At 53.6% G+C, this 27,696-nt stretch overlaps 1 protein-coding gene across 5 annotated transcripts in view; it reads left to right on the forward strand.

Annotated features, from left to right (window-relative positions):
* Window positions 1–7,576: 7,576 nt before the first annotated feature.
* The window catches only part of EPHA10 (EPH receptor A10), a 41,601-nt gene continuing 21,481 nt past the window's right edge, over window positions 7,577–27,696 (forward strand). For 3 of the 5 annotated variants that reach the window (XM_075048694.1, XM_075048693.1, XM_075048692.1), the window contains exons 1-2: window positions 9,047–9,106; window positions 10,376–11,045. In XM_075048694.1, coding sequence (XP_074904795.1) covers window positions 10,442–11,045 — 604 coding nt within the window. In that variant the 5' untranslated portion in view covers window positions 9,047–9,106; window positions 10,376–10,441. Of the gene's footprint in view, window positions 7,719–9,041; window positions 9,107–10,375; window positions 11,046–27,696 lie in introns of those variants that run through there. The other 2 variants (XM_075048690.1, XM_075048691.1) reach the window with 2 other exon arrangements.

The raw sequence follows: 27,696 nt of genomic DNA on the forward strand, positions 1-27,696 counted from the left end.
CCCAAATTCAATATGTTTACTTTAAGTAATTGGACATTAATTAGAACTAAATTACAGCTGGATTCCTCTGGAGCTCTAAATTACTTTCCTATTAGCACCAAATGGTTTCCTCTAGATCAGTGCCACCCAGGTGAGTGTCGGAGCCACGGTCAGTGGCTGGTCAGCGGTGACTGCCACGACCCCCAGGAGACGAGCCGGTCCCCGGGCTGCCACGTGCTTGGGGCGTTTGGGGAGGAGCGGTGCTGTGGGTGAGGGAGGGCAGGGTCCGTCCGGAGCAGTGAGCTGGCGGCTGTGCCGGGCACCACGACCGGCTGCAAGAGGAGCTCCCCTGCCCCTCTCCTGGAGAGCAGCAAACCCCCGCTGCTCCGTGCGAAATGCTGGAGCTGCCCGGCCGGGTTTGCTGCAGTTTTCCCACGTGTCTGCTGTTAGCAGGTGACGCCGGGTCTCTGTGCCTTCACGCCGCCTTTTCTGCGTGCTGGCCGAGCAACGCGTGGGCTGGAGTGACCTCTGAGAGCGGAGCCAGAGGCACCAGGTTACTCAGCGAGGACCAAAATGAACTGAACCCTCCCCATGCTGGGACAGAGCTGGGCAAACACAAACCATCATTTTCTTCTGGGAAAACTAAAACGTAATTCTTTCTCCTCTGTGCGTTCCAGCCTGCTGTCGGCCCCGTGCGAGGCTCTGAGTGCCACTGCAGTCTGGGATGGATCGGATTTGTCTGGCTTTGTTACTCCCTCAGCAATCCGTCCTCAGTAATTTATACGCCATTGTGTGACTCTGCCGAAAACCTCCTATCAGATAATTGATTCCCTTTGTTTATTTGTAATCCTTCGAAATCTCCTTTCTGATACTAATTACCTATCCGGGGCCTTTGCCCAGCCAGCCTCCCTCTGCGGGTGGGTTTCTGCCCGGCCCCCCGTGCCAAGCCCACTTACTGCTGTGGAGGGGCAGGAGGGGCTGGGGGAGCCCGGGCAGACCCTCGGGCACTGCAGGAGCTGTGGCTGCCTCGGATGCTGCTGAAGGAGAGCCTGAGGGTGCTGGGCTTGCCTTCCCCCAGCAGCCGGCAGCTTCGCTGGCCTCGTGCTCTCGGCACCGGCTCCAGCTCTGCCACGCACCCCCGTCCCCGTGTGCCACTGACACAGAGCGGCACGGCTGTGGGTCTGAGTCCCCTGGGAGCGGCACAGGGAGTCTAATGAATGCATGTAATAAATCTGCAGAATTAGGTGACCCGTCTGCACTTGTGCATCTGTTGCTTCCTCCTCCACAGAGGTAATTATACCAGACAGCTCTTGGAATAGGTGCTTTTGCCTTTGCAGGGGTTTTGTGGCTGGAGCTGAAGGCAGCAGGGGGACTCGTGCCCAGGCTGGGCTGGGGCCCCCGGGGACAGCCGGGTCCCAGGAGCGCTGCCGAGCAGGCACGGCATTGCCCGGGCCAGGGACCCAAGAGGTGAGACGTCCGCCTCTGTGGGAAGTGCCCCTCATTCCTTGTCCCTGCTGCGTCCCATCCCTGCCTTGCAGGTTTAGCGAGCAGGTGCTCGGCTTCTGGTTCTTCTCAGCAGGGGTGGAATGGCGGGTGGCTTTCAGCCCTTCGTGAGCAGCCAGAGGATGAAAGTCCCGAGGAATAGCTGCGCCGCGCGGCATTCCCAGCGGCTGCTCCTGCACGGCTGCCGCAGCTCTTGCCGCCCCTGCCGAAGCCACCAGCGCGACCGGGGACAGAGACGGGCGGACAGGCCCGTGCCCGGTGTGCACAGGCGGGACGGCAGCGGGTCGGGCGGCCGGCAGGGCAAGGGCAGCGCTGCCGGCTGGGGTGGTGGATGGGACAGGACGAGGAGAGCTGTTGCACGCAGATGCGAAGTGACAGCAAGCTAAAGCATGAGAATTTTGCCCAGGGACTGTTTCCTTGCTGGCATTACCTTGCCTGCGTTGGGTCCCTGCAGGGTTTTGGGCTGCAGGCGATGCGCGGTGAGCCCTGGGCCCCCACAGGAATTAGGGGACGGGGCTGCTGCCTGGCGGGACGCGGGGTCGCAGCGCCGCTGCACTGCTGTGCGTGGAGGGTCCTGCCCCCCCCAGCTCCGAGGGGAGCAGGCAGAGGGGTGGGAAGGGCATGCGGTACGAGGGGCGACCTGCTTCTGCACAAGGGTTTGCACTCACCTTTGCCAGCTGCTTGGCTCCGCGCAGCAAAAAGCATGGCATGGCATCACCCTCCACGAGCCCTCCTGCTGCTCCCAGAGCGCGATTCCAGGTGGGGAGAGGGCAACGTTTTCCACGCACAACTCCTGAGCTCAGTAAATGCCTTGGCTTGCCCTTCAGATTCTATCACCAGATTGTGGTGCCTGGATCCCTCCTGTCTGGCTTTAATTAATAGCGTGTGATAATTTGTCGCTGGTTGAGTTGGAATTTAACGCTGAATGGATCCTTGCCCCCAGTGAAAGGCTGGGTTTCATATTGATGATGACAGAACAGAATATTACTTATATAAGTGTAATGATCTTATGCTGCCTGGAGCTTTGGATTTTCTCAGTATATGACGAATGTGAGGCATTTAAAAAAATTAGACACTTACTATATTTTTACATTATTTTCTAGAACGTGGATCTCTGTGGGCTGCCTAGAAATCCATTAGCAAGAAATGTAAAGATGCTTAAAGGCATTTACCCAGATTAGTTGCCTTTATGTAGTCAAGGATCTTTTATGTGATTACCTTAAAAGCTAAAGAGCTGCTGCAAAACGTTTATAGTACAGAGATCCTGAAGCAGAGAGTACACATCTGACAGAAAAATTAAGCCGTTAAAAACAAATGCATAGCTCTGGTTGCTTTTATTTTCAGACAAACAACATAGAAGGTAAAAGGAGTTCATACACAGAATATTTCTTTTTGCAGCCCATGATGCAGGGCTGTGTGTGCAATGTTGATCATGAGATTTATGGGGAAGCTTTACATTAACTTTTATTTTTGCTGTGATTTCTACCAGTTAGCAGCCAGGAGATGGTGCAGGGATGAGGCGGCACTATCGGCAGCAGGCTGTGAAGGCACTGGCTGCGATGGAGCGTGGTCCTCCTGGGAAGCAGTGTCCGAGCCCTGGGATCAGCCAGGGGTAGCGGATTGGCGAGGCACCGATGGTACCTGGTGCGGATCATTTGAGCTGCGTTAACTCTGCCGCTTGCCAGTGTGGGATGTTTACTTAATGCCAGATACATTTGTGCTGTATTGCTGCTGCTTGCTCTGCTCTGACTCCAGCCTCGTCACAGCAGAAGCAGCAAAACTGATCCTGGAGCATGTTTTTGTGACATGCCCAAACCAGCACAAAATTGCACAAATCCCTTGTTTTCCATTGTAACAAAATCCTTTCAAGTGTGGAAGAGGAAGGAGAGGTGCAAAAACTTCCGTGAGGTTTCTGCCTGCTCCTTCTGTCTTCAAGGGCAGCACTTACAGCCACATACGGAGACCCGCATCCTCCTGGCTCCTTTGTCCTTTAGTATAAAAGTCATTTGTCAGCAAAAGAAACAAAGTTTTGTTTTTCAGTCCAGATCTGGCTGTCCTCCCACTGAGACTTTCAACTCTTTATCTCAGGAATTGATGGTCTCGGATTCTGATCCTCTTTCCTTGGTGTTTGTATTGATTTTTTTTTCCAGGAGGGTTATTTTCACTGTGGTTTCAAAACTATCTTTCTGTCTCCACTTACAGCAGGTAATAGCTCAGCTTGGAGAATTACATATTTTCTGAGCTGTGCTGGCCCCAGCTCTTTGCAGAAGTTCCCCATGCAATCTGGAGCCTGGGTAACCAGGCATCTTTGCTTTCCCACTCATGTCTCTCCAGGCTCATCGTGTGGCTGTGGTAGCACTCAGGAGTGGGGTGAGGGAGGCTGCCCATGTGTTGGATGTGAGTGACAGAGGTGACCAGACAACCTGGGTATTCTTCTTCCTTCGCTTCCAGAAACTGGCCCTTTGTTGTGCCGCTGGTGCTCGAGGAGACGGCTGGTCCGCTCTGCTGTCCCGGGCACAGCATCCCTCCGCCGTGTCTGTTGGCCCCAGGGGGACGGCATCCCTCCGTCCTGCTCCCTGACCGCGTCCCTGGCGCTGGCTGGGCTGTGCTGCAGCCTGTCTTTGGGCTCAGAGGCCCGTCCCTGGTCATCAGCTGTGCCTGATAATGAATAAATCCAATAGTCTCATTTAAAAAGGCTGCTCTGTTTCCTTCACCTCAGCAATGGCTTTTAGTCTTCCAGTCTTGCCAAAGAAAAATTCATGAGATCATTTCCCCAGAACAACATGATACTTCAAAATCGTAATTAAAATACCTCTGGCTGTTCTAATATTAAGCTTTTATAAGTGCTTGGAATAATATTTCAGATAAATGGAAAAGCTTTGTACTCTATTAGCCTGACATACCCTTATTCTAGTGAAACGCATCTCTAACATCAAATCCTCCATATACATTGAAAATACTCTTCCGTGTTTGTTTCTTCAATGACATGAATGTGTATGCCTCCCGTGGGTCTCTCGGTGGTGAATGGAGCTATCCCAGGGGTCTGTATCGATTTGCTTCGTGACATTAATGCCTTCCAGTGTACCAGCAGCAAGATCCTGTGCATGAATACTAAATGGGAGGCTGTTGTGCCTCAGAGGCTGGTAAGTGAGATCCCATATATTAAACCATGTGAGTTGTGTGTCATATTAGAGCAATTTAGTTTTAAAGGGCATCTTTCAAGCACAAACTAGCTTTTTGCCACACTTGACTGATCACACAAATAACTGTGATTAAAGGTCAAGTGCCTGGGTTTTTCTATTTTACTCCTTAAAAATTTATATGCGAAAGAAAACCTAGAAGTTAACATAGCATGAAATTGTTATGCAGTTATGAGCCTTTAACGACAACTAAATATCACTTTTCTTCCTGGGTGGCTTGAACAATCTCCAGTAATAATGGGTCACTTCTTCTGGTTTCCACTTGAGGAAGATTATAAATAAACCCTGCCTTTTGCTTCCCTGCCCTGTAATGTGATGGAGAGGGAATTTTAATCATATGAACTTGTGACCCCAGCCATCAGGGTTGTACCCCTGGCTCGCCGGGAGCTCCTGGGCTGCAGGTACGAGGTGCGAGCGTTGGCTGGGCTCGAAGCGCTGGTGTGCTGCGGCAGCACCGCAGCAAAGCACTGGCCCAAGCTGAGCTCTCCCGGACAGAAAGAGCATTGCTAAATGGACAGGGATTTTCTCACTGGTCAAATTAGCACAGAGAAAAGGTAGTGGCTGTGTTTCCAGAGGGGCTGAGAAATGGAGGGAGAGCAGGAAACACCCTCTGGCTTCAGGCATCCAGCTGGGCGGTCTGCGTCCCGTTCTGGGTCTCTCCCCCAGATCTGCCAGGCTGCAACTAACGTGGTAGCTGAATAGCAGTTTTGGGGGCTGAGATGGGATATGAGGGGTCTGTACTTTGGGGTGTGGGGCGAGTGCTGGAAGACATGGAGAGCAAGTAGAAATATTAGAGGTATATATTGTCAAATCCAATTGTGGATCCTCATTGTGCTTGAAAAATGCTTCCTCCATTTCTGCAGAATGGCCACAGCAGCAGCATCTTCCTCTGAGCTGGCCAAGAGCCCCAGATTGCCAGCAGATTTACAGTCAGATGCAATGCCTCCCAAACCTCTCAAAAGCAAACATGCCTTAGGTATTAAAAACACTTGGAAAGGCAAGATGCCTGTGGAACAGGTTAAAGAAACATTGAGCTCCGGGTTTGGAGCTGGTACCCAGGTTGTTCAGGATTCCTGATCCCGCAGGGACTTTCACACATGGTTAAATCTACTCACATGGGTAGTCTTATTGACTTCAGGATGAGAGTACTTAGAAGCTGGGGCACGAGGCAAATGAACTGCAATCACCATATCTAATTAATCTTATTATGCAATGTGCAAATCTGAGTCTGACTGGCAGCAGGCTTCAGTAGGATACCTGCTCCAGTAAACTTATGCATGGGTGAGGCACTGCAGAATTCAGGCTTTAGTGTCTAACGCTTTAAGGTGTTTAAGTGCAGTGTGTTTGTGCAGACACACAACACTGCTCTTTCCCTGAAACGCCCTGTCCGTCCCCCCCCCCTCCAGTTTTCACATGGGCATGTTCACTGGGTTGCTGTGCCCGGCAGCCCTCGCTGCACCTCTCGTTTCATGCATGGGTTTTGGTGTAGCTGGGCAAGTCCTGCTGCCAGCATGACCCAGCCCTCAGCTCTCTGTGTCAGGACACAGCCCTCTGCACTGGGTGCTCCTCGCCTGCCAAGCCAGCGTCTGAGTCCCTCACCGTCCTCACTCGGGGTTGCCAGCTGCGGCAGCGGGGATCCAGCGGTGATGGTGAGGGCAGGGGCTGCCCCTCCACCAGGCTGTGGGGCTGCGCACAGGGCTTGGCCTGTGGTCCGAGCACCCACTACCGTGAACAGGGACTGTGCACGGGGTGCCATAGCCCAGCCAGGCTGCGTTAGATAGGGACTCAATATTTTTATTCCAGACTTGCAATGTTTTGCATTTGACAGCACATCATCACAGCGAAGGGAACATCCCACAGGAACAAGTGTTGCTACATAAGCAAGCTTTGGTGTCGCAGTATCAGCCATCAGGTGGGGAACTGACGGGTGTTCAGCCTGACTAAATTTTGCAGAGACCTGCAACACCTACAATTAGCGATAATCAAACCTCGTTGAGTTCCTCCCCCGGTGCAGGAGGCTGTGGGCCTGGCAGCACGCACCTCGCCTGCAGTGAGCTGGGAATTGCCTCCCCCATCCCAGCCAACCTCACCGCAGCCTTCCCGTGGCGTGCTTGCCGCAGCAGCGCTGCCCTTCATGCAGGTCTGGCAGGACCATCCCTGCCTGGGGCCACCTTTTCCTGGGGTTTCTTTCTGGCCACTCTGACTCTCATGGCAGCCGGTGGGCTTGGAGGACCTTGAGACGAAGCTGGGAATCAAATTTCAATCCAGAAAGGCAGAACAGAGGGCTTGACATAAAACCGGCATTCCTGGGCATCACTTGCAGGCAAGGGCAGTAACGAGACCTGCCCCGCTGCTCTCTTGGGCCCTGCGGTGCAGAAATAAGGCTCTGACTCACCACTGACTGCCTGTTAAAGGCAGCAGGGTGCAAATGTCATCGGGGGGGACACACAGCACTCTTAATTATGGCTGTGACCACTAGGCCACCGCATCTCAGCATCAGCAATAGCTGTCCGTGCCCCAGCAGTCCTTTGGCTTCCACGGGGAGGGCAGATCCTGCCCTCGGCAGCGGTACCGGGCAGCCCAAAGCTCAGCCCCGCTGTGCTCGGCCTGTTCCGGCAGGAGCCGGCCCCACAGATCATGCAGCGAGACATAGCTGGTCGAAGACCGTCCCGCAGCTGCCATCAGTAGACTTCAGAGTGCACGGCGCCCCCGCGCCCCGCCCGCGCCCCGCCCCTTCCCGCCGAGCGCCCCGGCGGCCGCCGCCGATTGGCTCTGCCGGCCCGCGGCCACGCCCCCGGCGGCGGCTGGCGGCGGCGGTTGGCGGCGCGGGGCGGGGGCGGGGCGCGGCGGCCGGAGCGCGGCGGCGGCGCGGGGCGCGCGGAGTCGGCGGCGCCATGGCGACAGCGCGCGGCGGCGGCGGCTTCCCCCGGGCGCTGCCGCTGCTGGTGCTGCTGCTGGTGCTGCCGCCGCCGCTGCCGCTGCCGGTGCTGCTGCCGGTGCTGCTGCCGGTGCTGCCCCGCGCCGCCGCCGAGCAGGGTGAGCCGGGGCGGGGACCGGGCGGGCGGAGCGGCGTGGCCGCGGCACCCGGCACTCCTCCGGCGCTCCTGGCCGCGCCGTGCCCCCGGTGCTCCGGCGGCCGCGCCGTGCCCCCGCGCCGTCCCGTGCCCGCCGGTCCTCGGCGCTCGGTGCCGCCGCATCGGCCCCGGCGTCGGTCGCCCGCGGCGGGTCGGGCTGCGCGTTGCGGTGCCCGGTGCCGCCCGGGAGAGGCCGGCGCGGCTGGGCGGCAGGCGGCGGGTCCGCTCCGGTGCCGGAGGGTCGGGTCCGGGCGCGCTTCCCCTTCTTCTCCCCGTCCCCGGTGCCGCCGCCGCCTGCCCCCGCGGGCGCGGCGACGCTGGCTTCGCGGGGCGGACGTGCCGCCCCTCTCCGGGGCGCGGGAGGAGCGGGACGGGACGGGGCGGGGCGGGACGGGGGGTCCCGGTGGCCGCGATCGCCGGAGGCGCCGGGAGGAACGGGGTCCCGCGGCGCCCGCTGCCCGCGCAGCGCTGCCGGTCCCGGGCCGGGCCGCCCGTCCTGACACGCGGGACCCCGGTCCGGCTGCGGGGGGGGGGCAGCGCTGATCCCCCGCCGCAGCCTGCGCCCCGCACCGCGGGCTCGTCGGGGCCGTGGCGTGGGGAGGAGGGCTCGAGCCCCGAAGGTGCGGGTGCGCTGCCGTGGGCAGAGCCGCCGAGCCTCGCGTGGGACGCGGCCGGGGACGCGCCCTCGGGGCACGGCGTGGTCCGGTGTCTCGAACCTGGGGGGGCAGCTCGCCGGTCGGGGGTTGCTTCTGTTCGCTGGCTGTGGAAGGTGGTGAGACTGTGCGTTGGGGGACGCACCTCTCGCTGTCAAACGCAGGGTTGGGGGGTTCTGTGGAGCAAGGATGCAGCCTCCCAAGGAAATTCGGATTTCGGAGCAGTACCTTTCGGTTCCAGGAGATAACGCACGCTGCGGGCATGGTACGGCTGCAGCGTTGGCCGGAGGTGTCGGGGGGATTGTCCTGCAGAGTCCCCTGGGGAGGAGCGCAGCCTTCCCTGGGACATCACCCTCGTTAGTTCAGGGCGCTGATCGCGTAACCGCGAGGTCTGCTCTGGGTGAGCAGCCTAGAGCTCTGCGGCCCGAGTCCCGCTCGGTGCCGTGCTCGGTGCTCACACCACGGCTGGGGAGCTGCGGCCCCGGGAGCTGCTCCCTGCGCGCTGGGACCTGACCCCCCGCTCAGGCGGGCACAGCACGGCACTGAGCTTCCCAGCGGGCGGGCCGGGTGGGTTTTTGCTGTTTTTTCCTGGGTCGGTGAGTTTGCTTTCTAACGTGTTGTCTTCCCTGCAGTTGTCCTGTTGGACTCGAAGGAATCGCAGGCGGAGCTGGGCTGGACCTCGCACCCGTCAAACGGGGTAAGTGCGGAGGTGGGACTGTCCCTCTGGGCTGCTGGAGAGGGTCTGCCGCTTGGTGCTCAGCACGCGGAGCCGGTGGAAGGGGCTGGCAGCCACGGGGTCTCCTCGGGCCGGGGGCAGGTGGGCAGCTCGGCACGAGCTGTCGTGTTGATCAGCACCAGGCACCCCGAGGAGCAGAGCGAGAAGTGAAGTACTGGTTATGGGAGTGGTACAACCAATGTGGAACAGCTCCTCAAAACGAATTTTACACTCCTGTGATCAGCAAATAGCAGCCAGTTAAGGCTTTGTGTTGTAGTTTGCGCACCAGCGCGAGCTCCAGGGGGTCAGCTCAGCGCTTGGAAGAGGGCTGTGGCTGGGGTGGGATCGCCAGGAGCTCTGCCTCACGTAGGGTTTGTTTGATCAGGTCCTTGCTTTGCTGCCGGGGTCCGTCTACAGTTGCTTTCAGGAGAGTGTGTCGGGAAACTCAGAGTTGTGTTCCTTGCTGCTTTGGGTTCATTTTCTAGAGTGGAAACAAACCATTCAGAGGGAGTAGTGATAGATCCTGGAGTCATCTGTGTTGCCCAGCTGTATGTGGCAATCTTGCATAAATTTACCCCCAGAAAGAATTACTTTGGGAAGTTGCCAGGTCATCCTTAAGGCCGTGAGGGTTGAATCATCATTTCACTAATCAGAATCTCTGCTGGTAACTTTGGGGAAATACCGTTTCACTTGGAGTCTGAGGGTTTGTCCTGTTCTGGCTAAAACTCCTCCTGACAGAGAAGCTGCTGCTTGCGGTTCACAAAGATAGTTGTCCTTGTGTGATGGTGTGTCTGGCGTCGCATCTCCTTGGCCATCTTTGACTTCTCTGGGTAGCCCATCCCCATCTGGCCTTACACCGTGTGGTAATGTTCTGCAGACGCGCCTTCCCAGGGACAGAAAATCCAAGGCGTGTGCGGGAGATAAAAGGCTCTGGCTTCTCAGCAGATGATGTGTCCTGTTTCATATTAGACTTTGTTTTAGAAGGTCTGATGCCAGTGCCCTCTTTCTGGTTGTGTCTCTGCATTTGCACCTCTGCAAAGAGCTCAGGTGTTAGGTGGTCCAGCAGCACCGCTGTGTTACTACAGCTTGGGGGTTTGGGCTGAGGACTTTCAGTGCCTATGATACGATGGCCTGTAGGTGGAGAGGCTTGTGGTGGCAATTTCATACTGATCGGTGTGTTTCTGCCAGGGTGGCTGGTTCTTGCGCACGACAGCGCTCGAGCTGTTACAGTCCTTTGTATTCTTTCCCCAGTGGGAAGAAATCAGTGGCGTGGATGAGAATTACAAGCCGATACGCACGTACCAGGTCTGCAATGTCATGGAGCCAAACCAGAACAACTGGCTGCAGACAGGCTGGATTGCCAGGCGCGATGGCCAGAGGATCTTCATCGAGCTGAAGTTCACCCTGCGGGACTGCAACAGCATCCCTGGCGTGACGGGCACCTGCAAGGAGACTTTCAACCTGTACTATGTCGAGTCTGACGCCGACCTGGGCCGTAGCGTCCATGAGAGCAAGCACACCAAGATCGACACCATTGCTGCTGATGAGAGCTTCACGCAGGGGGACCTGGGTGAACGTAAGATGAAACTGAACACTGAGCTGAGGGAGATTGGGCACCTGAGCAAGAGAGGCTTCCACCTGGGCTTCCAGGACGTGGGAGCCTGCGTGGCGCTGGTCTCTGTGCGCGTCTATTACAAGAAGTGCCTCGCCACTGTGCAGAACCTGGCTGTGTTTCCGGACACGGTGGCGGAGACGGCCTTTGCAACTTTGGTGGAAGTTAAGGGCGCTTGCGTCGCTCACGCTGAAGTGGATGTGGATAATCCCCCCCGGATGCACTGCAGCGCGGAGGGCGAGTGGCTGGTCCCCATAGGGAAATGCACGTGTGGTCCCGGCTTCGAGGAGAAGGACGGGGGATGCAGAGGTAAAAGCGGTCGTCTGTGTCCTTCGGCAGTTTTTGTCTGTGTCAATCCATGTTGCTGCCAGACTGCTCGAGTCTGCTTGGTGCCTGAGCACACCTCAGACAAATGGTATTGCCTTTTGTCAGCAATATGATTATTTTAGTTGATTGCAGCTCCCCAGCTTAACAGCCGGACCTTAATTTGAAGGGTGGCAATTGGGCAAATGGGGCGTGTTGCTGGTAGCTGCTCTGCAGCACGGTGTTGGCTGGGCAGATGTGCCAAAGCTCTTGAATACCATCGGGCAGTTCCCACAGCTTTATCTGTAACTATAAAATTCCTCTAGAACATTAATATCCCCATTGTCATGCTTTAGACACAACTTAATAATTTGGTAACTTTACAGCTTGCAAGGTTATGTTTAATGACAGCTGTAAAAATGGATATAACCTCTACCTTAATGGGCATCTCTCTCACGAACCTGGTGCTGTGACCACTTCAATCTTGCTTTCAAAGGCAGGTGAGAGCTGGCTGTGGGATCAGCCCCGAGTGTGGGATACCGGCTGCCGTGGTCCTCCTCGGAGTGTGTGAGCCCCTGAAAGGAGAGGGGTGCTGGGCTAATGCCTCCTCCCGGGCACCTTCCCGCTTCGGGCCGTGGTCAGGACCTCGTCCCGGCTCAGCGCGGTCTCGGCTGCTCCTGTGCCGAGTCAGGTGTCAGCAGGAACCGGCAGCGGTCCGGGGGGAGCGGCGGCTGCTCTGCGTGCGGTGCGGGGCAGCGGGTGTGCATCTCCTACCCCAGGAATGGCTGTTGTCCATCAGCACCTGGGGCTTTTCTTCTTTGAAAGGTGTAATTGGCTATCAATTATTAACAGGCAGTGTGCGTGGCTGCCCTCTTAGCAAAGCTCCTCTGGGGCAGAGGAGAGGTCAGACCGTCACCTGGGACGTGTGAGAGGAGGTGTTTTCTTCAGACAGCCTAAAAGATATGCCTGAAAAGACACTTTGCTGCCCATGCCTGGTGTCCGGGTGATACCTTGGACCTCTACTTTTTCACCTGGTAGGAAACAGATTGAGAGGAAAGTAGCTAAATAAGTCCCAAGCAGGTACAGTTCCCCCGTGTTTGAGGCGTATGGTAGGAGAGTGAGCTTTTCCTGAGGAATCAGGTTTGCCCTTCAGGAGCTACTTGAGGCTTTTCAGATTTAAATTGTGCCAACTGTGCCGCCTTCCTCCAGGAGGTGGGAAGCCTTTCCAGGTGCTCCAGGTAGTGGCTATTCACTTGGTGCCCTCCATAAGAAGACCTTATTAAAACTATCGAATTGAAATCTCAGGACTGTTCATTGCTTCAGTGGCTGCATGGCAGCTTGCCATGCTTTCCCCATCTGTTTGGAGTGGGAATTTACATAGCGAGTCCCAGAAGGCTTTTACTAATGTCTCAGGTTTCTCTGTGTTGAGTTTAAATAATTCATATTCTCTAAGGAAAAATATTTGAAGTAATTTAATGGACGTAATTAAGTTTTTCCCCCCTCTCACAGAAAGCAGGTCATTAGCCGCTCTCCACGGAGCAGCGTCTGATGTCTGGTCAAATATCAGAAAATAGTTTTTAAGGGTTGAAAGTTTTTGGTTTGTTTTAGAGCCCTGCATTAGCATAGTGCTAAGTGCATAACTTTAAAAGATTTCTGATGAAAGCATCCAGGGCTAAGGAGGTTCTTTGACAAGGACAAAAGCCCTCGAGCTGGAGGCAGGTAAATATGGTGGGAGTTTGGGGATGTTAAAACAGCCAGGTGATGGCACAGCAAATCTGGCTCCGCGATCGTGGTCCCACGGCGGTGGCTTTGGAGGGCTCAGCGGGTGCGAGCCCGCTGGATCCTCCTTGCCCGTGAAACATATTGGCCACAGTCTCTGCCACGGCTCTTGTGCCCCTGAGAGGTTGGACCCCCAGGGCCGGCCGCTTTGGGGAGCGGAGGCAGCCCGGGGGCTGACCCCCCAGCCGGTGCCAGGGGTGGCTGGTGGTTCTCCAGGCTGTCTTGGGCGTTGCTTCGCAGCTCCTGGTCCTCTCCCTTATCCTTCGATCTTCTCCGAGGACTTTCTGGCTGCGCCTGCAACGTGGGCCGTGCTGGTGCCTGAAGTCAGTCGCCTGCTGACCCCACCGACCGCCGGGGTGGCTGCGTGTCCGGTGATCCCGCGGGACCTGGCCGCCAGCTGGATCCGGGACGGGTCTGGGGCGACGCTTAGGGCCAAGTGCGTGGCGCAGCTTCTCGGGTCTAAATCGAAAGGAAATCGGACGGCAGAAACGCAGGAGAAGTTTCCGCAGGCCATCCGCGCTGGGCGCTGCCCTCCGTCGTTGTGCTCCGAAGCCAGGGCACGCGACGGTGTCCGCCGGGGACCGGCCGCTGCCCCGGGGCTGCGCTCGCCGGGCAGAGGGGCCGGTCGAGGTCCTCGGGTGGTCTGACCCCAGCCCAGCCGGCCGGGGGTGGTGGGGGGCTTCGCTGCCGCCGGCGCCCTTGGCGCGGGGCCGGGGTCGGCGCTCGTGGGCGGCAGCGGGCAGGGCCACGCCGTGCCTGGTCGGCAGCGCTGGCGGCGGCCGCGGCGCAGGCGCAAGGTGTGGGAGGTGCGGGCTTCTCTGCAGCAAGAGCAAGCTTTGTTTCCCGCTGAACTGGCGAAGCTGTTTGAACTAAATCACAAAGCGAGTACCCCTGTAACCGTGATTTAAGTGCTGAAATCATCCTGCCGCTGAGAGAACATTTGTATCCTCACACTGAAATTGGGAGAGATGAAAAAAGGCTAATAGGATTTACGGCACTGCTAATTACTGCTGCGAGAAAGCCGAGGCTTTTTGCTGTCCATCTTTCTATATTGCACCACCTCTCTGAAGAAGCCCCAGTGTACCTGACAGTCTTCCATGGGCTTGCACGTTTCTGATGAATCATTTCAGTGATCGTTGAAATGCAGCCATCTCTAGGGTGGAACTGAGCAGCTTTAGCATCTGTTTAACATCTACTCTCAAATAAGAGGAGAGGTTCTGTCACTGTAAATACATTTAGGCTGCTTTTCTTGTCTAATATATACCTCTAGCCAGATGCTGGTCTGCGCTTACTCTGATCTTAAAACCTATTTCCAGCAGATGGACGGCAGGCAAGTGGCAAGTCCTGTTGCACTGGGGATGATCACCTGTACATCCCTATTTTGTTTTCGGTAGGCTTCTTGGCACTGATGTCTCTTTACCCTTAATTTTACCAGGCATGGGCTGTGGCCCCTTCATGCCATTTACTTTGTGGTGCATTGCAATAGCTCTTGTGTAAATGAAACCGTGATGTGGAGGATCTGCCTGACATTTGCTGTAAAGTTGTCTCTTTCTGCTTCATCTTTTCCATCCAATCCCTTGTAATATCTGCAAGGAGAATTTCAACAAAGCCCAAGGTTAATATTTACCAGCCAGATTTGCTGCAAATGAGACAACTTCAACCAGACGTTGAATTAATATGATGGAGACCGGTTTCCAAAAATAGCTGTCAGCCACTCTCCTTTGACAGAAACGTAAATTTGTGCTGTAGCAAAGTTTCCTTCTCAATTTGTTTCCCTCCGCTTCTGACAGCAGTGGCGGGAGCCGGCTCTGCGCTGCCGTTGCACTGGGGAAGTGCCCTGTGCTCTGCTCTCCTTCACTGGTACTGCCTGCACAGGGCAGCCTGGCACCCTGCTCGTTCCAGTGGATGATGGCCTAATTAGCGGGCTGTATCCCATGCAGTCATTCGCTATGCAGGAATGATGCTACCGAAACCAATTTTGGGGATGAAATAGTTTCTAGTGCTTTGTCAGGATTTTTAAACGACATTTTAAAGTGAATTTGGCGTAGGCAGCTGGACCAGGTTTGCCACTTGCAGTGCTTGCGGCCGCAGGGACCGGGCTGCGAGGGAGGGCGATCGGGCCAGTCCCTGGCCAGTGCTGATTCTGTTTCATGGTCCAGCTGAACATGGGCGTGCATTTTTCTTTCCTTGCAGTAAGCAGTGAGTGTTGCTGCTTTCCAGGGAAGGAAAACCTTGCACAAGAAGTCACATCAGCGACTTGCTGTTTGTGGCAGCCCGTGGGCATGAGGAGCAGCCACCGATGTCCACAGTGACAGTTTGAAAAGGGGTTTTAAAGAAGTTTCCCCCCTTTTCTGCATTACTGAATGGATTTTTGAGCAGCATGTTGTATTCAACATGCCATGGACAGGACACAAGGAAGATTTACTGTATCTCACTTAAGGAGAAAGCTAGAGAAAATAATAGCCCTTAGACTCATTCTTTTGCACCTTTGCTTATAAAGCATGTTGGTCTTCTGGGCTCTCCTGAAAAGAAACTTCAAGGATAGAGAGGTGAAAGGTGCTGCTGTTGTGGGATTTTCCCTTTTTCCCACCCCCTTCCTGTACGTTTGTGGTAAAGCAGTGCGAGTTACCAGGCTCATCTGGGCAGATTTGCGCGCTTTGTCCCACTGTGTCGGGTATTCCTGTACATTGCTCTTGCACAGGTAACCTGTCAGCTACTCTGCCTGTTTGCTTCCGTGGAAATGGGACTTTCTGAGGGCTGGAGGCAAGTCTTCCCACGGAGCCTTTCCCGGGAGGGCTCAGGCACGCTCTGGAGAGGGCTCCAGCGTGCGAGGCTCTTGGTGCAAGACCGCGCGTCTGTGTCTGGGGTGTTTTCCTCTGGCTGAAGTGGACTGTCTTCAGTCTGTGCTGGGTTCATCCCTGGCAATGTCTATGTGAAGGACTTCGGGGGCTTTACAAGGCAAGCTGGCACGCCTGCTGGTCTTGAAACGTAGGGATGAGATGAAAGGCACAAGTCGATGCTAATTAGAAGAAAGCAGTCTGCTAATGGTAACTGCTAGTGATACAAAATGTAACACACGCTTGACACTGTGCAGTAAGCAAGAAATGGCTTCTCTGATCTACTGTGGGATTCATCAGTGGTCTGCTGAAAAATGAAGGACACTGGACTGCAAGTCTGCTCTGCTCATCAGGCTGGGTTGTGTTATTAATGGCTGTAATTGCCTGATGAATCTAACACTGTCTGTAGTATAATTATGCTTTATGGCAGCTTGTAATAGTTGCTCTTAATGAGGAGACAAGATTTGTGACAGCACAGTCTGGATTCTGTTGTGGCCCTTTGTTGTCACTGTTTTCCTGATCTGTTTTCAGCCCCCCCCAGTAGTTCCTTACAGAACTGTGCCTGTGCAAAGGCAGCCGGCTGGGCTGCTCCCTTCTCTTCTGCCTGCCATGGCTGGGGTCTTGGGTGCTGCAGTTCTCCCTGGGATCGACTCTGGCGGGCGTTTATCCTCCTCTCAAAGCCTTCCAGAGATGCCTTTGCCGCCTGCCCGGGCAGCCTGTCCTGCCACCTTGCTCTCCTTGTGTCTAACGCAAATCGCCCTTGCAGTCACTTAAGCTTATAGCTTCTTGTCCTAGCTCCAGTGAGCAGTGAGAACACTTCTCTCGTAGCAGATTGTGCCTTGCTACAGATATCTCAGGAAAGTCAATATTATCTTTCCTGCGCTTGGCTTCTTGAATAGTAAGGGAACAAACGGCTAAGCAAAGCCTTTGAGAAGATCATCCTGCCTGTTGTGAGTAGTAGGTCTGTGGACAAAATCACAGCTGTAAATACTGTGAAATAGAGTAGTTTCTTCATTGCTTCCGGCCATTACTTGGACATAAACTTGGTCAACATTTTGAGAAAATTTAATAGGAAGTTTTTCTGTAGAAAAGAGATTTTGGATACAGTCCTTGATTTTTATTTTCCAAGGGGAAGTGCTACAATAGAGAAAGTGCTTGCTTTTTTAAAAAACAGTCTTTCAGTTTGTGTCCTGTTGTACCTCCCCTTTTTAGTGCTTGCCTTTTTGCTGCTGAGCATCACAAGCTGAATGTGGGGAGAGGGATCGCTCTGGTGTCGGACCCGTTCATTTTACGCTCGTCCATTGAGACTGCTACGACAAGTGCCTTTGCCTGGCTCCTGGTATCAGACAGCAGCGTCCCTCAGGAGAGGGAAATGCAGTCACTCGGTTCCAGTGTCCGCGGTGGGGAGGCAGGCAGAGATGCAGGTAGAGAGGGGGCTGTGCCAAGCGCAGGAGCCGCAGGCTGTTTTGGCAGAGGAGCGTGTGCCCGTGCCTCCTGGGCTGAGTTTCTGCTTCGGGAGCCGGCGGTGCGTGGGCTGGGGGTTCTGTGGGGTCATGGGGAGCGGGCAGCTCCTGCCTGGGGAGCAGCAGTGCATGGCAGCACCCTTCTGCCTGCACCGCACTGCCAGGCTGGGCTGGTGCCTCCCGGGGGTGATGGTGCCTTTCCTTCTGCCAGTGAATTGCAGACATCAACTTTAAAAAAAGAAAAAGAAAAAAGAAGTCCCAAAGCAGTGGCCTAGCCGCGAGAGCTCCTGACACCATCTTTCTCCTAATGACAGCAAATGGTGAGCGAGGCTCGTGTCCTTGTAAGTCTCAAGGGCTGCACGGCTGCCTTGCGCCTCAGCAGCTCTCTGCTGCGAGGGGCTGGTGGGCAGCGATGCTCCTGCTGCGGCTGGCGGCTCGGCGGGACGTGTAAGAGCGGTCTCTGGGTGCAGGCAAAGGCTGTGCTCCCTGCGGTCTGGGGGGAGCCTCTGGGGTGGAAGTGCAAGGCTTTAGACCAACCCGCGTCCCTCCTGTTGTTCTGGGAATTGGCCCCTTCATTTACCTGGTGGCAGAGACGGATGAAGGAAAGCGCCTGGAGACTTCCTGGGCAGGCTACCTCCTTCTGGAAGATGTTTTTGGAAATCGAGCGCACGTGTGCTCTGCGTGGCCAGGGCTTGCTCTTGCTGAGCGAAAATTTGGGGCAGGAGTGGGAAGTGGTATTGGCAAGATGCTTTCCTGTGCGTCGCATGTGTCCCATCAAGGCATCATGTCACTACAGTGTCCTTGGAGGCAAAATAAATAGTTCAGTTGAAAGTTAGAGAAATTTAGAATAATAAATTACACTGTTTTGTCATTTAGTGCAAAGACACCTCCTGAAGCCTAAGGTCTGCTTGTCCATATAAATACAAAAAAGAAGGATCCAAATGTACAGCGCTTGGGGCTTTTGATTTGTTTCATCTTTTATACATCAGCTTACAAACCTGTATGTGCTTCTGGAGTTTATTTTATCTTCTGACTGATGCTTGAGTATTATGCATAATAAGTTTATTTTTTCTCCTGGGATTCTGTAAGTTGCACAAAGCACCAGGTTTTACTTTCATCACTGATGCAGCCACCGGCATCCTGCAGACAGATACTGCACTCGCAGGGCTGGTGCTGATGTGCAGGTTTAGCAGCCCTTGTCAGAGCTGGAGCCAGGCACACCGTGGCTGCCCTGGGTGGTAGTGGGACGGGAAACAGGGGCTACATATCAGGTGGGGGCTGTGGGAGTCAATCTGTGCCTGTTGCTGAAGGAGTAATCACTGAGGATATTTATACTTCAGTTTCCTTTCTGAATTATGGTTTGGCTTTCTCCTCTTGGGTCTTGTGGCTGGAGCACCTTTGTGACCTGGGCAAAGTGACAGTCTGAAGGCATGGAGAACTTTGTACTAAATGAATTTGGAGTATCTACCTCCATCTGCCCAGTAGCGGTAGCCTCTGCGGTAGCTGTAATGCCTTATGGTAGATACTGCTTTCCATCAGTGATGCATATGAAACGCCCATGTAAAATATGCTTTCTCTTCAGTCTCTTTTTGGAGTAATGATCAAGCTCAGAGATATTTATTATTCGGGATTGCATATTATATTGCTGTTTTACGGTGTGTCTGAAATAATTATGGCTATGGAAATTGTGGCAGAGCCAGACACAAATTACTCTATGACACTCAATTTAAAGCAAACTACTCAGAAAATTACAAGCATCACAATTCGTTTGCAGAATTCTTGTCAGGCTTAAGCTTATAGATACCTGGCTGGTAGATGGACATGCTGGTTATTCTGTTGAAATACAGGGGGAAACAGATCTTGCCCATGGCTAAGGGAGGTTGTGTGAGATAAAGCACTTGGCAGGAGTAGGGTGCGTCGGAGGTGCAGGTCAGTCAGTCCTTTGCAGGGAATCATTTGGTGGATACATTAGGGAACTGAAAGAGACAACAGTAAATTGCAGTTGGCTCAGTGGATGTGCCTACTTTAGTGTGTCCTTGAGTAACATTCCTGCATAAATAGCAATGAGGTTCTGTTCGGTACTGCTGTAGCACTGAATTCAAGCAAATGCATTCTTTTAGCTATTTCAAGACTGTCTTATTAAATATTCTTGGGTATTTAATTTTCTTCTGGACTAAATCACTAAATTTAATTTCAGCTATTAAGAGCTCATTGTTGGAGATGCACAAAGATCTCCAGCCTCTGGACATAGGTTTTCATTTCAGTGCTCTTTAATTTTTGCCCTTCTTAAATAATTTGTAGAGTAGCATTGTCCTAAAGGTTTCAGACATGCTGGGAAAGTGTTGGACTATAGGCTGCTGAAAAGTATTACTGAAAACCAGTTATTAAAAAACAAAAAAAAGTTTGCGGAAGGCGAGCTGCCTTTGGATTTTCTTGAGTGGTACAGCCTGAAATATTCGTCCTGGCAGGCAGAGTACCTCCAAGAGGAGCTGGAGACCCGATCCAGTGCTCGTATCGATCGCTCTCTCGCACTGACTTTGTCCTTGCACAGGTATGGAGATTGGACATGATTTCTTCCCCTTCCTCACAGAGGGGCTCTGTAGCGGCATTGCTCTCTGCCTGCAAAGTATTGATTACAGTTTTTGCAATAAGGCAAGGCAAGATTGCAAACCCAGCATGTAAGGGGAAGACAGGAGCCTCTCTATTACCCGAGGACATTTGTTGACAAGGCTCTTTGACCAGCTCGATACACCGCCAAAACTCTATTCTGTCAGTGTGTTTTGCACAAGGTGCCCTGTCTGGTTTTGGGCAACCTGTCCTTGTCTGCGGGCGCTCGCTGGCAGCCATCCTTCTGGGGTGCCTGCTCCGATTTCTGTTCCTCCTTGGGGCCTGCTGCCCGTCCCTCCTGCTGTGCTGGTCTGAAGCACCTCTCGAGTGTTGACGAAGTGTTTGAAACGTAATGAACAGTGACTTGCTTGGCCTGATAATGAAATTAAGGTGGATGGAGGCTGGATGTGCCAGCCTGGTCCGGCGAGGGGTCCGCGGTAGCAATACCTCCTGTGAGAGACGCGTTGAGAACGACTTCATGTTTTGTGCGGTGCGTGGCGTGCGCCATTTACTGGCGGCCCGCGTCGTGGGGAGCGGAGGACCCCTTCCCCTCGGTGCTCGAAGGGGCTGGCACGGACCTTTAGCGTGCCTCGAGGTACGTCAGTCCCCGGAGCAGACACCTCTCTTCTCTGTGCCCCTGGGGTAAGCCCTGCGTGCACCGGGCACAGACCTGCCCTGTCCCGCTGGGGGTGGGGGGCTCTGCGGGGGACTGGTGCGCAATTAACATTTCTCAAGTAAAACTGGACTGCCGTGTCGGAAGGGAGCACCCTGGGAAGAGCGACCCTGGGGCCTGGAGGGAGACTCCAGCGGCAGCCCGGGGAGGTGTGAGTGAGGAGGGGATGGGGAGGGGGATCCCGCCTGCCTGCTCCGGATCCCGCCTGCCTGCTCCGGATCCCGCCTGCCTGCTCCGGATCCCGCCTGCCTGCTCCGGATCCCGCCTGCCTGCTCCGGATCCCGCCTGCCTTGGGCAGACCTGCCCGCGGGAAGGTCTCGGAGGAGCCACCCTGACCGGGGAGGAGTGGTTTCCAGTCTGGACACCAACGAATCCGAGACCCTAGTAAGTATGGCGTAGAGTTTTGTCTTGTATTTTTTTTTTTTCCCCATCCTATTTTGATGGTTGCAATTGCAAGTTTGACCATGGCTAGGTGCGGGTTGGATGCAAGTCGTAATTGCTGGGGGGCCCAGTGCTCCGAGTCTGCCCTTCACCGGGAGGGACCGTCGGTCTGCTGGGGTGCCTCGACCCCTGGGTGCTGTAATGGTTCTCGCTGCGGCACCCCCTCAGTGCCGGCTGCTTGTTTCCCCTAGCTGCTCTCTTTCCTAAATAGCATTTTTATGAATGCCTACTTCAGCAGAGAAAATTAGCACACGTTAAAAGCAGATGAACTTTGTCAAATACAATTTCATGACAAAAAATGGAAAGGAATTGATTTTGGAAGACAACCAAGTTGTAGTGTTAATTATAAATGACTGTATAGGCGTTTTGAGTGAAACTGCAGGCGTTATTGATTCACGCTGGCATGCACGCGGCTCTTCCACTATCTGCAGGAGTTCAGCAACATGAAGAAGTTCAATAGTGCTAACGCAGGCAGTGTCCTTCGTGGTTTTTTTTCTTTCTTCGAAGATATCTGCAAGGTTTGTGGGTCAACAAGCTGACCTGCAACAGTTTGGGGAGGGAAAAAAAAAAGGCAGAACCCATCAAAAGTATTAAGACTAAATGCTGAGGAGGGTGTAAACAAACCAACAAACTCTGATATGAAGAAAATGATACCAGACAGCAAGGAGGGGTAAGCGTGCCTATGACGTGCATTGCTGGAGCTCATTGCTGAGACAGCAAACGCCTTCCACAGCCAGCAAGGGGTTTATCCTGCTCGTGGCCAGAGGAGCGGACCCAAGGCCGCGGTCTTCGCCAGGCGCCGACACAGCGCGGCCGTGCTTGCGCAGAGTCGCGGCTGCGCTGCGGGCCCCTTCCCGTCCCCTTTGCCTGGCAGCAGGGTTGTTGCCGGACCCTTTGACTGCCCCGGGCTGGGTATTGTGCCTCAGCATGGTCGCTCTTAACAGAATCGTTAATAACATCTTCATTAGGAAGTGGCACCTCCGTTGCGTGGTGCGGGTCTGGGGCCTGGGTGCGAGAGCCGTGGGGGTCCGTATCCACAGCCAGGTCCAGGAGGGGAAGGGGGGTCGTGGCCAAAGGCGAGAGAGGAGGCCGTGCTGGTGTCTGTCACTGGTTTTATGCGGGTGGGCTGAGAAGCGCAGACCCAGAGCGGCATCCTGAAATGGTCTTTAAAAGGGTCCTCCTGAACTGCACCCCGGGTGAGATCTTCAGGCGAGTCCTCCTCTGTCTGTGGCATAGCGCGGCGTGACTGGAGAAGCGGAGAAGAGAACATGTGCAAGCACATGGTTTTTTTTCCAGCTATGGAGACGGGCAGGAAGTACGTTTGATGGGATTTGCCTGATTTTTGTATTAGCATTAACATGAAGTTGTCTGGGTTAAGTAGCTTTATCCTAAATCCATGATATGAAGCAATTTCAGCCTAGTATTTAATCTTCCATTTGTGCTCATTCTCTTAATATTTTATGCTCAGCTTCAGTATTTACTTAGGTCTCGGCCCCTTCCTCTCTGCAAAATGATGAACACTCTTTAATTAGAAGAGACTTGTAAGCCGCAGGAAATGGATTTTTGGTTTTACTGCACCCTGCGATGCGTCTGGGGTAGCGTTGGTGAATGCTCCTGTGCTGATGCTCGCGTTTGTCTATTGAAACCCACTGCGCAATTTACGAAACATTTTGCAGCTGATGCAGCTACGCTGTGCAGAGCAGTCAGGCGCTCGCACGAGCTTGGGGAAGGACAGACGGCTTCAATGCCTCGGCTGGCAGCGGGATCAACACCAGGTACAGGTGCAGGAAAGTCACATCGGACTCGGCTGAAGGGCCGAGAGTCACGTAGCCAGGACGGAGCTGGAGAGCCTCTGCTCCGGATTCCTCTGTGGAAGTAGAATTTGCTTCCGCAGCGTGTCCATCGCAGGCTCCTCTGCCGAGCAGGCGCCGGAGGGATCCTTCCCTTCCTCCCGCTGCTGCTGACATCTGCAGCATCTCCCCCAGGGGCACAGCCACAGCGACGCGGTCCCCAGCCGTGCAGTCCCCAGGGCGGGTGGCAGAGGGTGAATTTTCTTTAAACTTGCCGAGTTACAGGATTGCACCTTGGCTCACTCACCCAGGCTGTCTGCTGTTTTAAAGAAGATTGTCTTTTCCCTAGGAGGCAAGTTGCTGCCAATGCAATTACAGTCAGAGACGTGCTGCTCGGCTCTGCTCTCAATAAGATTGCATGTGGAAGCCGTGGGTCTGTGGGGAGGGGGAGTGCTCGCTGGACAGTAGCTTTGGATTGAGCTTGTCTGCTCCATGGGAGAACACTAGCAGGAGCAGTGCCTGTCCAAGAGGCTGCTGGAATAGGATTCAGTCTTTGCTCTCATTTGGCTAAAAGCCAATTTTTTTCTTTGTGTGTGTAAACCAACATGCAGAGCATTTGCAGAGGAAAGCTGTGAATCCTTAAGGGTCAGCTTCTGTCTTTAGTTGTGCAGTCAGTGCACTGGCTGGACCTCCAGAGACCCGAGTCCTGTTCTTGGTCCTATTTGTCTTGTATGACTTTGTGCAAATCGTACGGTTGTTCTGTCCCAGTTTCCTGCTTGTCATTGTGGTTAATGTTTCCATACTTCAAAAAGAAAACAGAGACTAACTTAATTGTTTGAGATACCCATCACTGCAACAGTTGACTATCATAAGCGCACAACGTAAAAGGCTGCTGACCAGCTAGTAAATACTGCCAGGGTGATTAATAACTTCATTTTACTGCTGCATGCAAAATCTTGGCCATGCTTCACTTTAACAGTGACTACGATCAACCCTGGAGCTTACACAGCCTGTGTCCTGCAGTCGGGTTGTCCTACTTGATGCACTTAGTGAGTCACTTTTAATCACTGTTCATCGATTAACAAGATAAAGCTGCTCAAACTCCGATGCCCTTTTGCAGATTAATCAGGATCTCCTCTGCCATTTTTTAAACCAAAACTTGAACACGCAGCTAAGTGGCTTAGAAAATGTTGAGATTCTTGCTGGTGAAGGAAAAGCTTTGGCATCCTAGGAGCTGTGACTCCGAGTCCCCGGCTGGAGAGGAAGGTTATGCCTAGGAGCCGCTGGCGGAAAAATCTGGTTGGCAGGCTTCATGGTGCTGTGAGATGGAGATGTCTGAACTGCTTGGGAGGGAAAATTAAAGCTGTCCCATGCCAGTTGAGTAGTAAACCATGCATTTTTCAATTCTGCATCCTCAATTGCCCCTGCTCTCCCTATGGCACAGACTGGGCACGAGAGAGGACGTTGCCTTCTCTCGACAGAGCCATCCGCTCTTGTCCGAGGAGCTGTGGCAGATGAGTCGGTAAGAAAAACCCTTCCCGTGGGTGCATCATGCCGGGTAATCTGCCAAGCTGCAGCACAAATCAATGTTGCTTGTTCTGCTCCTAGTTTGATCGTGTGTGCGTACAGTGTTATATCAAGGAGGGAACATGTGCTCTCTCTGTCAGTGAAATGAATAAGGCACGCCTCGTGAACAGGGAGTAGCTTGTGTGGGCAGCAATGATGGAGCTGGAGAGAGGCAATTAATCTGTCTGACCCATCCAGCTGCTTCTCTTTGGCTCTAGGAGAATGCATTATTGAATTTTATTGTTTAATAATTAAGTTGTGGTAGTACCAGAGGACAAGGAATGGGATAGAAAATAGGATACAAAAAAGAGAATTTCATCCTATAAATTAATGGCCTGATCTCTTGAGAGCTGTCACATACCCACTGCAAAAATGAGCACTGTGAAATAACAGGGACACCTAAACCAGCTGGGGACCAAGAAAAACACTTGTAGGATGAGGTGGAAGAGGGTGGGAGTTTATCTGAGAAAAGAAACGGAGAGGCACACATGATGCATCACATGTGCTGGGGTGCTTTTGTTCTTCTGAAGTGTAAGATTCAGACAACCAAGAAACAAAATTAAAAAGTAAGCCCATCAGCTGAGCTGCGCCCAAGCTCCTTGTGGGACACACTCACGCAGGGTCATGGTGCCTGTGTTTCTGAGAAATGCAAATTGAGGCATTCCGTACAGTTATTAACTGACATACCTTCTGACAGACACTTCTGTAAACTTACTTCTAGCTATTAAAAACCAGGGAGGATCAGCCTGAATAATGCTTCTAATGGAAAACGTTCAGTTTCCTACGAGGAGATGTCAAACTTATGTGACCGTGAGACTCGCCGTTAAATGCGAGGAAAGGCGGCAGCATGCTCTGGGTTTAGTGCTCAGGTCCCATCAAGTTTGTGAACAAGATTGATTTTTCTGTTCTGCCTGACAGAGGGTGCGAGCAGGGATCTCGCACCAGCGTTCAGGCTTTGATGGTGTAACGAGATAGGCTTCTCCCCGCGGGGAGGGATGAGTTTGAGCTGGTGCCGCAGCAGATGGAGGCTGCAACTGATGTGCAGCACCAAAGCCCACGAGCCCCCGTCCCGTCCCGGCTCTGCTCTCGGGGCACGCGTCTCCCCGCGTCCTCCCGCTGCTGGGAGAAGGGCCGGTTCTGCGGCAGCGCGAGCCCCGGCTCTGGGACTGCGCTCGGGTCACCGCTCTGCAGAGCCGGGAGGAGATGCTTGAGGGTTTGGGGAAGCTCAAACCTTGTCCCCAGCGTGCGGGGACTGCGGCATCTGGGGGTCTGCCAATTCTCTGCCTCTTCGGGATGGGCGCAGCACGTGTTCGGCTCGCTCTCGGTGCAGAGTCCCCCAAGTGCTCGATGCTCGTGCTGGGTTTCTCTGTTGAAATCTGGCTGCTGCCTCCGTTGGGGTAGGATGTGCTCTCAGGCTTCTGCTCTCTGGAAGTGACTGTGCCCTCCGTGTGTGGGGCGTTGGGATCACTAGTGGGCCACTGGTGATATCTCTGCCCTGTATTGTGGTCAGTGCTGCCTAACTAAAGCAGAAAGCAAACTATGTCTCCATTGTGTGAATGTAACATTAGTTTTGGTTTGGTTTCTCAAATGTAAAGAGGAAGCTGGAAGTTTTGGGAGCAATTTAAACATTTGCTAGTTTTTCCTGTTTTATCTAGCACCCTAGGTAGGGAGTGACATTTACTATGTATTGTGGCTCGCTGTCTTAATCTGACTTCTCTGTTGTGTTTGTCAAGCCCATGTTTTTAAAGGTTGGTTTTATCCGGTATCGGAGGCGTGCAGACTGTGAGATAGGGGAGGTGAATACAGAACCGCAGGCTCTCCAGTCCCATACTGGCAGCAGCTGTTGCCGAGAGCTTGCAAGATCAAGGAGCAAATGTCAATTCTTCTTCCTAGAAACGCATATTTTCCTAGAAATCCCTCCTCCAGCGTCTCTCGGGAGAGGATGCTCCAGCTGTCCAGCAGGCAGTGACAGCCGGTGAAGGTGTCTGGGCTCCCCTTGGAGCCAGTGAGAGCAACGAGGGCTCCTGGCACAGGATCGTCTCACCCAGTGCCAACATCGCAGGCAGGTCAGGCGGACAAGAAACGCCTGCACGTCTCCGGTGACTGCTGCGGGGTCCCGATGTCCAGCTCGGTCATCAGCTCAGCTGGCCAGAGCCCACCGATGAGGCTGCCCTTCGTGTCTGGGTGACCAGAGCATGCCCTGAAATGCTTTGTCTCATCCAGTTCAGCCAGGAACCACAGCCAAGAGGAGCCCAGAAATAATCTGCTGGGTTTGGTTCCCTCAGTTTTTAAAAGTTTTGGGTTTTTTTAATTCTCCATTTTAACAGTTTAACTCTTGAGTTTTGCTATAGAAATGTAATGTTGAGTCCACATCAGTTGGAAAGTTGCAATTTCCATTCCAGTTACAAGGAAATCTCTCTTCGTTACTTGGGCATGACTGGAATGGGCTTGAGGAGGCCAAATCTGTTGCTTTCTGCAGGCTTTGCTTGTGTTGGGTGGCAAGACAGCACAAGATCTCATCTGGCAAAGAGCAAGGCTTTTAGGCAGCTCTTGAAAGGCTGTATCTGTTATGTAAGAAAAACAAAAATCTCATGTGAGATGCTGCTCTCAGCTCTGCCAAGCTGCTGTCTGTCGTGTGCCGGTGGCCAGGGGATGAAGGGACCGCTGGGAGTAAAAACCTCAGCCACGCTGCTGTGGTCCCTCCCCATGTGTGACTGTAGGGCACTGAATTTCTAAAGGCCTTGCGGTAGGTGAAATAACCTCTCCTTAAATGTTCACCCATTTTCAGCATCCCAGGGAAGGATTCTCCCTGCCCTGTGCTATGTCTAGTGCTTTGTCCTCAGATCACAGCTGTAGCTGCCAGCTTTATATCATGCTAAAAATTAATGAACCAGAGTGCACTGGAATAATCTGCTTTAAAAGGAACAGTCTCAGCAGCCAACTCCTTAAAAATGATAAGAGAGGGGACTGCGTTACTGGAGCTGTTCATCTAGGAACTTTACAAGTGATTAAGTTTAAATATTCAGGGAGCTGATGAAGGGATAGCAGACAGCAGCACCACATCAAGAAGATGAAGCAGCCAAGCAAAACGTGAGTGCTTCTGTTTGGCTTGAAATCCAGCTGACGCAAACTCCTGCCCCTCGGGCTGGCCTTGCTGGGGGTCACCTCTCAGCGTGGAGGGGCTGCCAGCCGGAGGGGACCCCTGCTCCGGCCGGCAGGAGTGTGCTCTGGGCACACCTGCCCCATCCCTTACTGCTGGGGACACCCAGCAATGCCAGGCGCACATTTGTGTGCAGGCTGCTTCCTTTTCAGACGTTTTATGGTCAAACTGAGACTGTTGCAAACTGCTTTATGGAGTTTTGCAGCCTTTGTTGCTGTTTTCATGGAGCGATAAGTCTTTCATAGCTTCTGGGTGTCCTGCTAGGAGTATTGCTTGTAGGCTGCGTGCTGCTGGTAGTAAAGATCAAGCAAATCCTTGACCGGTGTGTGAATTACTTGTTT

The sequence above is a fragment of the Buteo buteo genome, chromosome 16 (assembly GCF_964188355.1).
Source record: "Buteo buteo chromosome 16, bButBut1.hap1.1, whole genome shotgun sequence".
Classification (NCBI taxonomy): domain Eukaryota; kingdom Metazoa; phylum Chordata; class Aves; order Accipitriformes; family Accipitridae; genus Buteo; species Buteo buteo.